Source organism: Jaculus jaculus, chromosome 2 (genome assembly GCF_020740685.1).
Source record: "Jaculus jaculus isolate mJacJac1 chromosome 2, mJacJac1.mat.Y.cur, whole genome shotgun sequence".
Lineage (NCBI taxonomy): Eukaryota > Metazoa > Chordata > Mammalia > Rodentia > Dipodidae > Jaculus > Jaculus jaculus.
Genome location: NC_059103.1, coordinates 5311376 through 5325751, shown reverse-complemented (window position 1 = coordinate 5325751; position 14376 = coordinate 5311376). Strand labels below are relative to the sequence as shown.

The 14376-nt window shown below is 49.9% G+C and overlaps 1 protein-coding gene across 1 annotated transcript in view; it reads right to left on the bottom strand.

Annotated features, from left to right (window-relative positions):
* Window positions 1-1922: 1922 nt before the first annotated feature.
* Window positions 1923-14376, bottom strand: part of Rsph10b (radial spoke head 10 homolog B) — a 56461-nt gene continuing 44007 nt past the window's right edge. Inside the window, exons 17-20 of the mRNA XM_045144326.1 lie at window positions 11115-11222; window positions 9171-9255; window positions 3730-3928; window positions 1923-2200 (exon numbers count right to left, since the gene is read on the bottom strand). Coding sequence (XP_045000261.1) covers window positions 2026-2200; window positions 3730-3928; window positions 9171-9255; window positions 11115-11222 — 567 coding nt within the window. The 3' untranslated portion in view covers window positions 1923-2025. The remainder of the gene's footprint in view (window positions 2201-3729; window positions 3929-9170; window positions 9256-11114; window positions 11223-14376) is intronic.

The window sequence follows — 14376 nt, the reverse complement described above, 5'->3', positions numbered from 1 at the left end:
CACTGGACACTGCTAAACACGGGCTGGGACTGAGAAAGCTGGCCTGGGCTGTTGGACATGGCCGGGGACCCTGGGCTGTGGGGGTCACAGCCAGCCTTATCATCGGGAACCCACTGTGGCGCCGGAGCTGGCCCTCCCTTCTCACGAGGTCGTCGTGGGCCTCATCTTCATCCAGAAGAAACAGGACTGGTGGGCCCTCCCCCATCCCACAGCACCTGACATTCCATAGTCTAAGGTTCTGCTCCCCTCCCCACAGTTCCTGACCTTGTGGCCAGCTGCCCAAGAGACCCTTATATGGTAGTAAACAGTCTCCCTGCTGCTGTTGCCATCCAATAGGGGGCTGAAGTCATGGAGCCTTTCTCTCTTGCAACTTCTGCCTTCCAACACCAGCCAACTAGATAGCAACCCATAAACCTGTGTATCCAATCACCTTCTAGTCTGCATGTGCCTTCGCAACCTTTCCCGAGTGTTTATAAACCCACTCCCTTCTGAATAAAGGAGACAAAGCGCTGCCCATCAGACCGTCTCCCGGATGGTTCATTGCCCGACACACTCACCCTGCTCCCCCCAACTCCTCCTGCACCCGGTGGCCAACAACCCCCGGGGATATCGAGGATAGCGAGGACCCTCACAGGTGTGAGCCACCATGCCTAGCAAGAAAAGTTTATTTTTTGTTTTGTTTTGTTTTTCGTGGTAGGGTCTAGCTTTCTAGCCCAGGTTGATCTGGAATTCACTATGTATTCTCAGGGTGGCCTTGAACTCACAGCAATCTGCCTACCTCTGCCTCCCGAGTGCTGGGATTAAAGGTGTGCGCCACCACGTTTTTAAAAAGCATTTTCTTTTTGAGAGAGAAAGAATGGTCATTTGAGCCAGGACTTCCAGCTTGCTGCAAAGGAACGCCAGATGCAAGCGCCCCCTTGTGGCAGATGTGCAACACTGCACGTTTGTGTCACGGTGCGGCTAGGTGAGACCTGGAGATGTGAACGAGTTCTTAGGCTTCTCAGGCAGGTGCCTTAACTGCTAAGCCATCTCTCCAGTCCTAAAAATATTTTTTTTTATTTATTTACAAGCAGAAAGTGGGGGGAGAGAATGGGCACACCAAGTCCACTAGCCACTGCAAATGAACTCCAGATACATGCACCACTTTAGGCATCTGGGTTTATGTGGGTACTGTGGAATCATTCTTTTAGGCAAGTGCCTTAACCGCTGAACCACTTTTCCAGCCTGCAAGAAAGGTTTTCACCTTTTCTTCTTTATGTAGTGCTATAATCTGTATCTTTTTTTTTTTTTTTTTTTTTTTTGAGGACTATATAGCCTAGCCTGGCCTTGTATTCAGAGTGTTTCTCCTGCCTTCCCAGTGCTGGTATGTGCCATCAGGCCCAGAACAAACTTCCTTTTTTTTTTTTTTTTTTTTGCTTTTGTTTTTCAAAGTAGGATCTCACTCTAGCCCAGGCTGACCTGGAATTCACTATATAGTCTCAGAATGGACTCAAACTCATGGCGAACCTCCTACCTCTGCCTCCCGTGTGCTGGGATTAAAGGTGTGTGCCAGCACACCCAGCTCCATTTTAAAAATATATTTATTTATTTATTTATTTTGAGAAAAAGGCAGATAGAGAATGGGCATGCCAGGGCCTTAGCTACTGCAAATGAACTCCAGATGCATGTGCCACCTTGTGCATTTGGCTTATGTAGGTACTGGGGAATCAAACCTGGATCCTTGGACTTTGTAGGCAAGCCACTTAGCTATTTCTCCAGCCTAACTTCCATTTTTCAAAAGAACATGATTAATATGCACTTGTTAATATGCACACACATGTACATGTTCTTTCAACCTGTTTTGGAAATGCAGGCTGTCAGTGATCTAGCCCTATAAGAAAGCTTACAGTCGTGGCTGGAGGAGATTCAGAACAGGGAGCTCAGAAGCTGAAAGCAGTTTTATTGTGAGGGGCAGGCCACAGTGCTCATGGTGGTAAAACTTGCCTGTCTGACCTGGCAGCGTCACTGCCACCCTGAGGAGGGTCTCTATCGCCTCTTCTTCTTGCTGGCGATGGTCTTGCTGGCCTGCAAGGTGGCCGGGTCCTCTTTAGGAGGGCTTGGTGTGACCGTCAGTGAGGGCGGGGCCTCTGCTGGCTCCTTGGCTGTGGTGACGTCAATATCATTGTCTTGTTTCTTGGCCTCTTCACTTAGGAGGTTCAGCCTAAAACACAAAATGAAAATAAACTAGTCTTTCTTTGAAATTTTAAAACCAGTGTTTTTTCTTGTTTTTTTGATTTTTTGTTTTTGGTTTTCGAGGTAGAGTCTCTCTCTAGTCCAAGGTGGCCTGGACTACACTATGTAGTCTCTGGGTGGCCTGAGACTCACAGCGATCCTCCTGCCTCTGCCTCCCAAGTGCTGGGATTAAAGGCGTGCGCCACCACACCTGGCACAAAACCAGCTTTAAAAAAAGAAAAAAACTTTTTTGTTTTATTTATTTGTTTGGTTTTTTTTTTACTTATTTATTTGACAGCAACAGGCAGAGAGAGAGAGAAAGAGAGAGAATGGGTACACCACGGCTTCCAGCCACTGCAAAAGAAATCCAGATGCAAGGGCCACCTTGTGCATCTGGCTTATGTGGGTCCTGGAGAATTGAGACTCAGACTGGGGTCCTTAGGCTTCACAGGCAAGCGCTTAACCACTAAGCCATCTCTCCAGCCCAAAACCGGTTTTTATGTGTATCGTGCAATGGTGGCCACACCTGTTTCAGCATGTGCATGAACAAAAACTCTTGCCGGCTTTATCTAGACAGCTTCACAGAAAGCTTGGTGGCTCTAACATGCTCTGGGGAGCCACTTACTTTTCTCTGGCCACCAAGCAGCTGGTAAGCAGCTTTGTAAGGACCTACCTTCTTCTGTCCCTGCAGGGGCAGGTGAGGTTGTTTGCACATGATCAAGGACGGTGTCTGCTGGGGCTAACTCAGTGGAGACTGCGAAGGTAAGCCCAGCATTGTCTGGGGGCCTGACCATGTCCTGGGCTCTGTGCTGACACTTGAGCATCCATTCTTTTCGTCACCATGACAGTCCTGTGAGGCACTGCCCGCACTTAAACTGAGGACCTTGCACCATCAGGCAGGTTTCCAGTGGCGGGCAGAGACTGGGTAATACACCGTGTCTTTTTTTTTTTTTTTTTTTTCTTTTTTCGAGGTAGAGTCTCACTCTGGTCCAGGCTGACCTGGAATTAACTCTGTCATCTCAGGGTGGGCTTGAACTCATGGCAATCCTCCTACCTCTGCCTCCCGAGTGCTGGGATTAAAGGCATGCGCCACCACGCCCGGCTGTTTTATTTTTCGAGGTAGGGTCTCACTCTGGTCCAGGCTGACCTGGAATTAACTCTGTAGTCTCAGGGTGGCCTTGAACTCATGGCAATCATCCTACCTCTGCCTCCCGAGTGCTGGGATTAAAGGCGTGTGCCACCACGTTTTTAAAAAGCATTTTCACCCCAAAAGTCTCAAGGGTTTTAGAAGCTCTGACAAGAGCGGAGGCCAGGCCTGTGTTTCTCTTTCCAGCGCTGGGGACCAAACCCAGAGCCTTGCACCTGCAAGGCAAACACACTACCACTAAGCGACGCCCCAGCCCTCCAGATAGTTCTTTCTTCTGCCCCAGAGACTGTGACCCTGATTATTCTGGAAGCTCCTGAGGACAGCCGAGAAAGGTGAACACGCACCCCAGAGAAGGCTGTGGCCCTCCCTACCTCGCTTCCAGCTCCTCGTTTTCCACCCTCCTCTGCTCAGCCAGCGCAACCTCCTGATTCCGGGTTTCCTTCATTTTCTCCTTGAGCATCTCCTCGTGTTTGTACGCACTGAAGAGGGCGTTCACGAAGAACGCGTACAGGTTGTTGACCCACGAGTTGAGCTGCTCGTTCTGCTCGTCCTTGGGCTTTTCCTCTTTCTCTGCAGGAGCAATGAGAGCAAGCGTCAGTACCACCCTCGGGTTCATGCGGAGCTCTTCTGGTACTGGCTCTTACGGGACGGGCTCTGTCGGCTGGGGCCGTGTCTTTGGACTGGAAAGACTGCAGACACTGAAACGTGTCCCCGAGACCGACTGGGACCAACAGGAGTGCTGCAGACCAGCGCTGCTTGTCAACGCTGCCTTTGAACTACTTCTTGCCTGGTTTCCCTTTTTTTTTTCCTGAACAACAGAAGTGTTTTCAGGGCTGGAAGGATGGCTTAGCGGTTAAGGCGTTTGCCTGCAAAGTCAAAGGACCCGGGTTTGATTCCCCAGGACCCACGCTAGTGAGATGATGCACAAGGGGGCATATGTGTCTGGAGTTCATTTGCAGTGGCTGGAGACCCTGCAGTGCCCATTCATTCTCTCTCTCTCTTTCCCTCTTCCTCTGTCAAATAAATAAATAACATATTTTTATTTTTTTAAATTTTTTTGTTTATTTTTTACTTATTTATTTGAGAGAGACAGACACAGAAAGAAAGAGGCAGAGAGAGAGAGAATGGGCGTGCCAGGGCCTCCAGCCGCTGCCAGCGAACTCCAGACACGTGTGCCCCCTTGTGCATCTGGCTAACATGGGTCCTGGGGAATCAAGCCTTGAACCAGGGTCCTTAGGCTTCATAGGCAAGCGCTTAACCACTAAGCCATCTCTCCAGCCCAAATAACATATATTTTTTTAAAATTTAAAGTGTTTTCATTACGGAAAATTTGTTCTCCATTTTTGGCAAAGAAAATATTCTTGGCTCTTGCTTGCACTGTCTTCAGAGCTGTGTGTGGCTCAAGGAAGGAGGAAGGAGGGCAGGGCTGGGACATGGAAGATTCTGGGAAGCCCTCAGCTTGGTGAGTGATGAACATGGAGGTGTGGAGTGGAGAGTCCTGGAAGCAAGCCCGCCGAGATCCAGGCCCAGCCTGGCGGTGCCTTGCACAGCCTCCTTTAGGAGGCAGAGGCCGCGCTGGGGATTCCTGCAGCGCTCTGACCTGAGCTGTCAGTTCGACTCGAGGCCCAGCAGCGGACAGACCAGCAGTACCACCCAGCAACGCCACCGCTCTCTGCCCCGTTTCCTCCCCTGCAGAAGGGGAGCACCGACGGTGCAGTGCTATCACTGTCCTCCAGGCGCTGTCCTATGGGAAGAGTCTACAGCACCGCTGCGGGCTGAGAATGCTTCGGCAGAAGAGCACTCGCCTGGCGTAAGCAACGCGCTGGGCTCCGTCCCCAGCCCCACAAAAACCGAGTAACAATACTGCAACCCTTGGTCGGGCATGGGGCTGGAGGTGGGACTAGGATGGACTGATTCAGATTTGCAGGAAATTAAAATCTTTAAGAAAGATAAAATATCTGGCAGGGTGTGGTGGTGCACGCCTTTAATCCCAGCACTCGGGAGGCAGAGGTAGGAGGATCGCCATGAGTTCAAGGTCACCCTGAGACTACGTAGTGAATTCCAGGTCAGCCTGGGCTAGAGTGAGACCCTACCTCAAAAAACCAAAAAGGAAGCCAAGCGTGGTGGTGCATGTCTTTAACCCCAGATCCCGGGAGGCAGAGGTAGAAGGATCGCCGTGAGTTCAAGGCCAGGCTGAGACTACATGGTGAATTCCAGGTCAGCCTGGGCTACAGAAAGACCCTACCTCAAAAAAAAAAAAAAACAACCATGTAGTATCTGAGCAAACTTCCTCACTGTCGGATTCAACTTTGCTCATTGCAACAAGCATTAGCTCTGTTCACACATGTTAGGGGCACTGATGATGGCCCAGGCCTGACCTAACTGCTGTAGGAGTCAGTCGTGGCCAGCTTCTTGTGAGCCCCTTGCCCATCAGAGTAAATGGGGCACAAACAGGGATCGACCTCCCTGGTTGTCCATCAGCAGTATGTAAGAAAGCACTTAATGATTATGAGTTATTTTGTTGTATGTGTAGAAACCGTAAGAAATATGCCATGATTTTTATTTATTTATTTATTTATTTATTTTTTTGTGGTAAGGTCTCATTCTAGCCCAGTCTGACCCGGAATTCACTATGTAGTCTCAGGGTGGCCTTGAACTCATGTTGATCCTCCTACCTCTGCCTCTGGGTCCTGAGATTAAAGGCATGTGCCACCTCACCTGGCCTTACCATGATTTATATACCTGAGGTTAGTGAACATCCTTACATACGTACCTGTCTTTGCTCATGTCTCCAAAATGTCCTTGGATTAAGTCCCTCAAGTAGAGGTGCTCACCAAAATTTAGCACTACCACATTTTATTTATTTATTTGAGAGAGAGAAAGAAGCACAGAGACAGAGTGCGTGAGAGAGAGAGAGAGAGAGAGTGGGTGTGCCAGGTCCTCCAGCCACTGAAAACAAACTCCAGACACTTGTGCCCCCTTGTGGGCATGAGCACCATTGCATGCTTGTGTCAGTATGTGTCTGGCTTACATGGGACCTGGAGATTTGAACATGAGTTCTTAGGCTTTGCAGGCAAGCACCTTAAGTACTAAGCCATCTTTCCAGCCCTTACCCACTTTTTTTTTCCCACTAGTTTTTCAAGAAAGGGTCTCACTCTAGCTCAGGCTGACCTGGAATTCACCATGTAGTCTCAGGGTGGCCTCAAACTCACCACAATCCTCCTACCTCTGCCTCCCGAGTGCTGGGATTCAAGGTATGCACCACCATGCGCATCTCTTACCCATCTTTTTTTTTTTAATTTATTTATTTACTAGAGACAGAGAGAGGCATAGAGAGAGAGAGAAAGGGAGAGAATGAGAATGGGTGTGCCAGGGCCTCCAGCCACTGCAAATGAACTCCAGAAGCATGCACTTTCTTGTGCATCTGGCTTACATGGGTCCTGGGGAGTCGAACCGAGGTCCTTTGACTTTGCAGGCAAATGCCTTAACCACTAAGCCATCTCTCCAGCCCTCTTACCCATCTTTTTTGAGGCAAGGTCTCCCCAATGGCCTGAAGCTTGCCAATTAGGCTAGACTGGCTGGTCAGCGAGCTCCAAGGATCCATCTGTCTTCACCTCCCCGGCATTGAGACTTTAAGCATGCACCACTACCCCCAGCATCTTCACTTGGGCCTGAGGCAGACCTCAGGTCCGCATGCTTGTACAGATCACTTTACCCACCGAGCGTCTCCGCAGCCCACGCGGCACATGTTACGATTCAGGGTATTGGTGCTGAGGATGCGGCTCAGTGGTGAGCACTTGCTAGCATGTGTGAGGACCTGGATTCCATTCAGGGAACTGAATCACATCCAACCCACGACTCTTAACTATTGAAGTCAGAGTCAGTCTGAAACTGAAAAATCACTTCTTATATTCCCTCTCAGCTGGACACCTCCTAGCTAGAGGCCAGTAAGTCACAACCACCACATGCAGCCATCAGATGAAGTGGGACTTTGGGAAAAGCTATGGCAGACATCAGCAGTGCCAAGGCACAGCAGCTGGCTGCAGGAGGTGTTCAACCAGTGTGTTAGCGGGACGGCCAGAGAGAACCAGGCAAGCCAAGGCATAACCTGAGCTGAAGAGAACTGCCAGCTGACTATCTGCCCACCGTACGAGGCGTCAGCTGGGTGCCTCTGTGCTGTCTTCATTGTGGCCCTTTGTGAAAGCCTTCAGTGAGTACAGTCGTCAGTGGGGATCCTAGCCGCCACAGGGGGAATTTCTATGACCTTCCTGACTCCCAGCGGATGAGAAGAAAAACAAAAGTGAGGGCTGCAGACACCAAGGGCAAAGTGGATTTCCAGAGGCTGCCTTCCTGATCTGAGAAGAGGGTGCTACCGCAAGGGATGAAGCCAAAATCACTGGTGAGGATGAGGGGCAGTCTGGCTCGGTGGGTGTCGCAGTTCAGCCCGCATTGCTGGCAGAAATCACCTAACTAAGGGCAGCTTTTGGGGGAAAAGGGGACTTATTTTGGCTTAGAGACTCAAGGGGAAGCTCCACAATGGCAGGGGGAAAGGATGGCATGAGCAGAGGGTGGATATCACCCCCTGGCCAACATCAGGTGGACAATAGCAACAGGAGAGTGTGCCCAACACTGGCATGGGAAACTGGCTATAACACCCATAAGCCCGCCCCCAACAATACACTGCCTCCAGGAGGTGTTAATTCCCAAATCTCCATCAGCTGGGAACCTAGCCTTCAGAACTCCCAAGTTTATGGGGGACCCCTGAGTCAAACCTCCATGGGGAGCTAAGGTGGAGACCACGGCGTGGGAGAGGGTGTGCATGCAGCCTTTCATCCACGGGGGCGCAGGGCAGCTGTGGGCTTAGAGGGGAGTGTGGTGGTGTGACGTAGCAGGAGTTCACTAACAGGATAGAGTGTGCGTGCGAGTGTGTGTGTGTGTGTGAGAGAGAGAGAGAGATGGGGGGGTGTGCATGCACGTCTGGGAATGGGCTGTTAGAGGAAGGAAGTGGTAGGGAAGGGAGAGTCACGCAGAGCCATATACCAAGAGGACAGAGCCTTAAGGAAGCCCGCCACAGAGAGGCTTGGCCAGGAAGGGAAGGACTGCAGGATCGTTGTGTCACAGGAGCTAGCCCTGTGAGCTGAACACTCCCGTGACATGCGTTCACAGCAGCGCCAGGTAAGCCTCGCAGAGGGGACTCTTGGGAGGGGAGGAGAAGGGACAAGAGAACCCCAGGGTCTTTCTCTAGGGAAAAGAAGAAAGGTAATATTAGAGTCTGAGGCATTGGTTTGTTTTTTTGGGGGGGTTGGTTTTCCAAGGTAAGGGTCTCACTCTAGCTCAGGCTGACCTGGAATTCACTGTGTTGTCTCAGGCTGGCCTCAAACTCATGACGGTCCTCCTACCTCTGCGTCCTTAGTGCTGGGATTAAAGGTGTGTGCCGCCACGCCCGGCTTGGAGTCTAAGGTGTCCGTTGTTTTTAGCTAGAGAGAACAGTGGTGATGCCCATCTGGCAGTGAGGCCCTGTGCTATGACCAAGCACCTCAGGTCTGGGGGAAGCTCAAAACAGTTGAGCCAAGAGCTCCAAAGATGCCGGGCGTGGTGGCACACACCTTTAATCCCAGCACTCGGGAGGCAGAGGTAGGAGGATCACCATGAGTTTGAGACCACCCTGAGCCTACATAGTGAATTCCAGGTCAGCCTGAGCTAGATAGAGTGAGACCCTACCTCAGAAAAACCACAAAAAAAAAAAAAAAAAAAGCTCCAGAAACTATACCTGCATGTAACTTACAAACAACAATTTGGTTAAAACACTCACCATGTTGAGACAGGAAAATCAGTACTTTTTCTGGGACTTTGAAGTTTATTTTGGAGACTCTGTCATCACTTAGGGACTTCTTGGTCTTGGGTTAAGATAAAAAACACACACACACACACACACACACAGAGAGCAAAACATTATTTCTGCAACTAAACTAAAACCACCTTTCTATATGTCATGAACTCTCAGAAGGTTACTGACGAGGCCTCTCCTCTGTGGTTATGAGACGGGGTTGGTAGACCAGGCAGGCTGCCCTTGACTTTGCTGTCCCTGTGCCTCTGCTCCTAAGTGCTGGCCTTACCGGCTTGTGCCACCGTGCCCGCTGTTTGTGCTTGTTGTTTAGTTTTCGAGACAGGATCTCTGCATGCATGCCAGGCTGGCCAGGGACTTGATACTATAGCCCCAAGCTGGAGTGACGCCAAAATGTTAGAGTTAACTTGGCACTTTTAAGTAATAAAAAGGGCTCTTTTGGCTTGTGAATTTGCTGTATGATCAAGCGGCTGAGTCTTGTGACAGCATTGCCCACGGACTGAACCCTGAGCTGGCACAGTTCGCCCCATGGGGGGCCACAGTGATTACCCATCACTGCATCAATCCTGCAACTTGGCCAGGCCTGGCGGCATATGCCTTTAATCAGAGCACTTAGCAGGAGAAGGGAAGAGTTCAAGGTCATCCTTGGTTACATGGTGAGTTCAAAGCCAACTACATGAGACCCTATCTCAAAACAACAAAAAAACACCCATTTGTATTATTAAGACAATGAATAACGGAGTTCCTATATCTACTGAATGTCTTTTCTCCCAAAACCAAAGACTTGGCAGTCGGTCAGGAGTACTGGAAAACAGTATGTATAACTGACTGCTCAGTCTGCTGCTTCAGAGGTCGCCTCGTCCACAGCAGGCCCATGTTTGTTTCCAGCTACAATTCTCCCTTACACTGCAATCTTGTCCCACCCTGACTAGTAGCTGTCACCACTTGGGTATCTAATTCAGGCCCTTAGAGCATGTCTAGAATCCACCTCTAACTACTGCCTCCACATCTCGTTTCTGCCCCATCCCAGTTCACACAGTGAGTAGCAACTCTGTTCTTCCGGCTGCTCAAACCAAAAATCTCAGACGTACTTTGCCTTCCCTTCCCCTTTCAGACCCCACACCTTCCCAGCCCCCTGTCCTGAGACCTCCCTTCCCCTTTCAGACCCCACACCTTCCCAGCCCCCTGTCCTGAGACCTCCCTTGCCCTTTCTGATCCCACACCTTCCAAGCTCCTTGGTCCTAAGCCTTTCTCCCCACCATTGGCCAAGTTACCATCACCTCTGGCCATGCTTGTTCCAAGGGAGCTCCCCCTGGTTTGTCAATGGGGAAATCAGGGCTGATTGGCTGCTCAAAGGGCTTCCTGTCCCATCAGGCTAGAATCAGCCAGACACACTTCACATACCCCTAAGCATTAAAGAGTCTAGCTTTACGGGCTGGAGGGATGGCTTAGCAGTTAAGGCGTTTGCCTGCAAAGCCAAAGGATCCCGGTTCGACTCTCCAGGACCCAAGATAGCCATGCATCTGGAGTTTGTTTGCAGTGGCTGGAAGCCCTGGCACGCCCATTTTTTTCTCTCTCTCTCACCCTCCTCTCTCAAATAAATAAATAAGAATATTTAAAAAGAACGTCTAGCTTACAATGACAGGTACAAATTCTAGAGTCAGTTTCCCAGCTCCAGCGCTCACTGGTTATGTGGCCATAGGCCATGGTGTGATGTCTCAGCCCCTAGAGGTAACAAGAGGGCCTGAAGGTCTCTGGAGAGCCGACACTAGGAAGCACCCCATCATCCATCTCCGCTCCCCATCAGCCTGGGAGGCCAGTGGGAGGCGGGGCTGCCGTGCAGAACGCACAGAGCGCGTCACATGAACATGCACACCCACGTGAGTGACACGGCCCGCTGTGAGGACTCACCTCTTCTTTCCTGGCTTTGCTCTCGGGCAAGACTCCGACCTTGCTTGAAGATGACTTGGTGCTGCTGAAGTCCTTGCTCGTGATCGCACTCGCGTTCCTGTGAGTGTGCTAAGCAAGGACAAGCACGTGAATTCCCGGCTTCCACGGAGGTGTGCACTGACCCATGTCCACAGGCCTTTCTCCAGCGAGGTGTCGCTGGTTTACGGTGAGCGTGTTGTGAGCATGTGGGGACACCCGGGAAACTACACATTCAAACGAGAGAGTGAGCCCACTCACCACAGCCAAGTTCCCCTGCCCTCCGTAGAAACCCGTCTGCCTGATTCCCACCACTGTACATTCTTTGTGTTTTCTAGAATTTTTGTTTTGTTTCGTTTTGTTTTTCAAAGTAGGGTCTCACTCCGGCCCAGGCTGACCTGGGATTCACTATGGAGTCTCAGGGTGGCCTCGAACTCACGGTGGTCCTCCTCCTACCTCTGCCTCCTGACTGCTGGGTAATTAAAGGCGTGCGCCACCACGCCCGGCTTATATTCTAGAATTTTATGTAAACGTGATCATACTGTACATAACTTTTTCACCTGAATTCTTTCACCCAGAATAATTATTTTAAGATTTGTCTACAGTGTGTGTATATGTCTGTGTGTGTGTGATGAGTTTTCTTGTACGGATGTGACATAGTTTGGTTAGCTTAGCAGGATGTCTGCAGATCCTGGCTGGACTTGTTTTATGACCAAGGATCTGGCCTGTCTTGGTAGATGCTTTCTGTACACAGAACAGTGAGGTCTGTGGTCGTTGGTTAGTGTTTCTGGCTCTTGTCACTCAGGACTGAGTCTGAATGTGGACGCTAGTGTATGTAACATGACACTTCTTTGGGATTTTGTCCTTTTACTTAACTGGCTGCCTTGTCTCTATAGACTGACACTATCCCTGGCAATATCCCTCATCTTGTGTTGTAGTTGGGATATGTGGTGTCCCCTACAGGCTCCGCCCCAGCTGGCATTTCCAATCGTTGAGAGGGTGATTGGATCAGGAATGCTCTGATATAACCAATGAACCAGTCCACTGACAGATTTCATAATGAGATGGCATTACAGGGAGTTGAGTTGGAGAAAGTTGTGATTGGGGGCATGCCTCTGAAGGGCATTTCTTGTCCTTGACCTTGTCCTGTCTCTCTGCCATGAAGTGAGCAGCTTTCCTCCACCATGCCCACCACTTTTTGTTATTTAAAATTTTAGTTTGTTTATTTATTTATTTATTTGAGAGTGACAGAGAGAGAAAGAGGAAGAGAGAGAGAGAGAGAGAGAGAGAAAGAATGGCACACCATACCCTCCAGCCACTGCAAATGAACTCCAGACACGTGTGCCCCCTTGTGCATCTGGCTAACGTGGGTCCTGAGGAATCAAGCCTCGAACCAGGGCCCTTAGGCTTTACAGGCAAGCGCTTAACTGCTAAGCCATCTCTCCACCCACTTTTTGTTATTTTAGAGAAAGCAAGAGAGAAAGAGAATTGGTACGCCAAGGCCTTGGCCACTACGATTGAACTCCAGAAGCTTGTGCCACCTGGCGGGCATGTATGACCTTGTGCTTGCCTCACCCTTGTGCGTCCAGCTTACGTGGGATATGGAGAGGGACTGAACATGGGTCCTTAGGCTTCTCAGACAAGGGCCTTAACCACTAAGCCATCTCTCCAGCCATATCTTTTTGTTTGTTTTTTGAGGTAGGGTCTTGCTCTAGTCCTGGCTGACCTGGGATTCACTATGTAGCCTTGAACTCACAGAGATTCTACTACTCCAGCCTCGTGAGTGGTGGGACTAAAGGCACGTGCCCCCATGCACTTTTGTCATGTGGGTCCAGCCTCACTTCATACCCACAGCAGCAGAGCCAGCCAACCATGGACTACTGAACTCTCTGAGACTGGGAGCCAAAATCAAAGTTTCCTCCTCTTTTTTTTTTTTTTTTTTTTTTTTGAGGTAGGGTCTCACTATAGTCCAGGCTGACCTGGAATTCACTCTGTAGTCTCAGGGTGGCCTCGAACTCACAGCAATCCTCCTCCCTCTGCCTCCTGAGTGCTGGGATTAAAAGTGTACACCACCACACCCAGCTCATTTCCTCCTTTTTTTTTTTAATTTTTTTTTTTTTATTTGAGAGTGACAGACACAGAGATTAAGACAGATAGAGGGAGAGAGAGAGAGAATGGGCGCGCCAGGGCTTCCAGCCTCTGCAAACGAACTCCAGACGTGTGCGCCCCCTTGTGCATCTGGTTAACATGGGACCTGGGGAACCGAGCCTCGAACCGGGGTCCTTAGGCTTCACAGGCAAGCGCTTAACCACTAAGCCATCTATCCAGCCCTCATTTCCTCCTTTTATGCCCAGCTCATTTCCTCCTTTTAAGTTGTTTGTTCAGTATTTTGTCGCAGTGATGCACTCTGGGCTCTTTTCTGCGTGATAACTATGCAGCGTCTCAGTGTCGCTGACAGTGTGGGAAATCGTGCTTCTTGCCTTTACTTTGCATGTAAAGCCAGATGCCCCAGGTTACTTTTGATTTCTTAAAAATTAATGAGATGAGCCAGGTGTGGTGGCCTTTAATCCCAGCACTCAGGAGGCAGAGGAAGGAGGATTGCAGTGAGTTGGAGGCCACCCCTGAGACTCCATAGTGAATTCCAGGTCAGCCTGGGCTAAAGTGAGACCCTACCTCGAAAAACCAAAAGCAATAAAAAAAATTAATGAGATGGGGTGCTGGAGAGATAGCTTATTGGTTAAGGCAAAACCAAGGGACCCAGGTTTGATTCTCCAGGACCCGTGCACGTAAGCCAGATGCACGAGGTGGTGCATGCATCTGGAGGTCGTTTGCAGTGGCCAGAGGCCCTAGTGCACTAATTCTATCTGCTTCTTTCTCTCTCAAATAAATAAAAAACAGTCGGGCATGGTGGTGCACACCTTTAATCCCAGCACTCCGGAGGCAGAGGTAAGAGGATCGCCATGAGTTCAAGGCCACCCTGAGACTACATAGTGGATTCTAGGTCAGCCTGAGTTAGAGTGAGACCCTACCTCAAAAAACCAAAATAAAAATAATAAAAATTTATGAGATGGTAGACTAGGAAGATGGTTCAGCAGACAAGAGCTCTTGCTACAGGAGCATAAGGACCTGAGTTCAATCTCTAGCACCCATGTGAAATTGTAATTCTAGTCCTGAAGGGGTGCAGTGACTGCAGAGTCGGTCCTGACAGGTGCAGTGGCTAGCCGGCCACTGGGACTCTCTAGTCAGG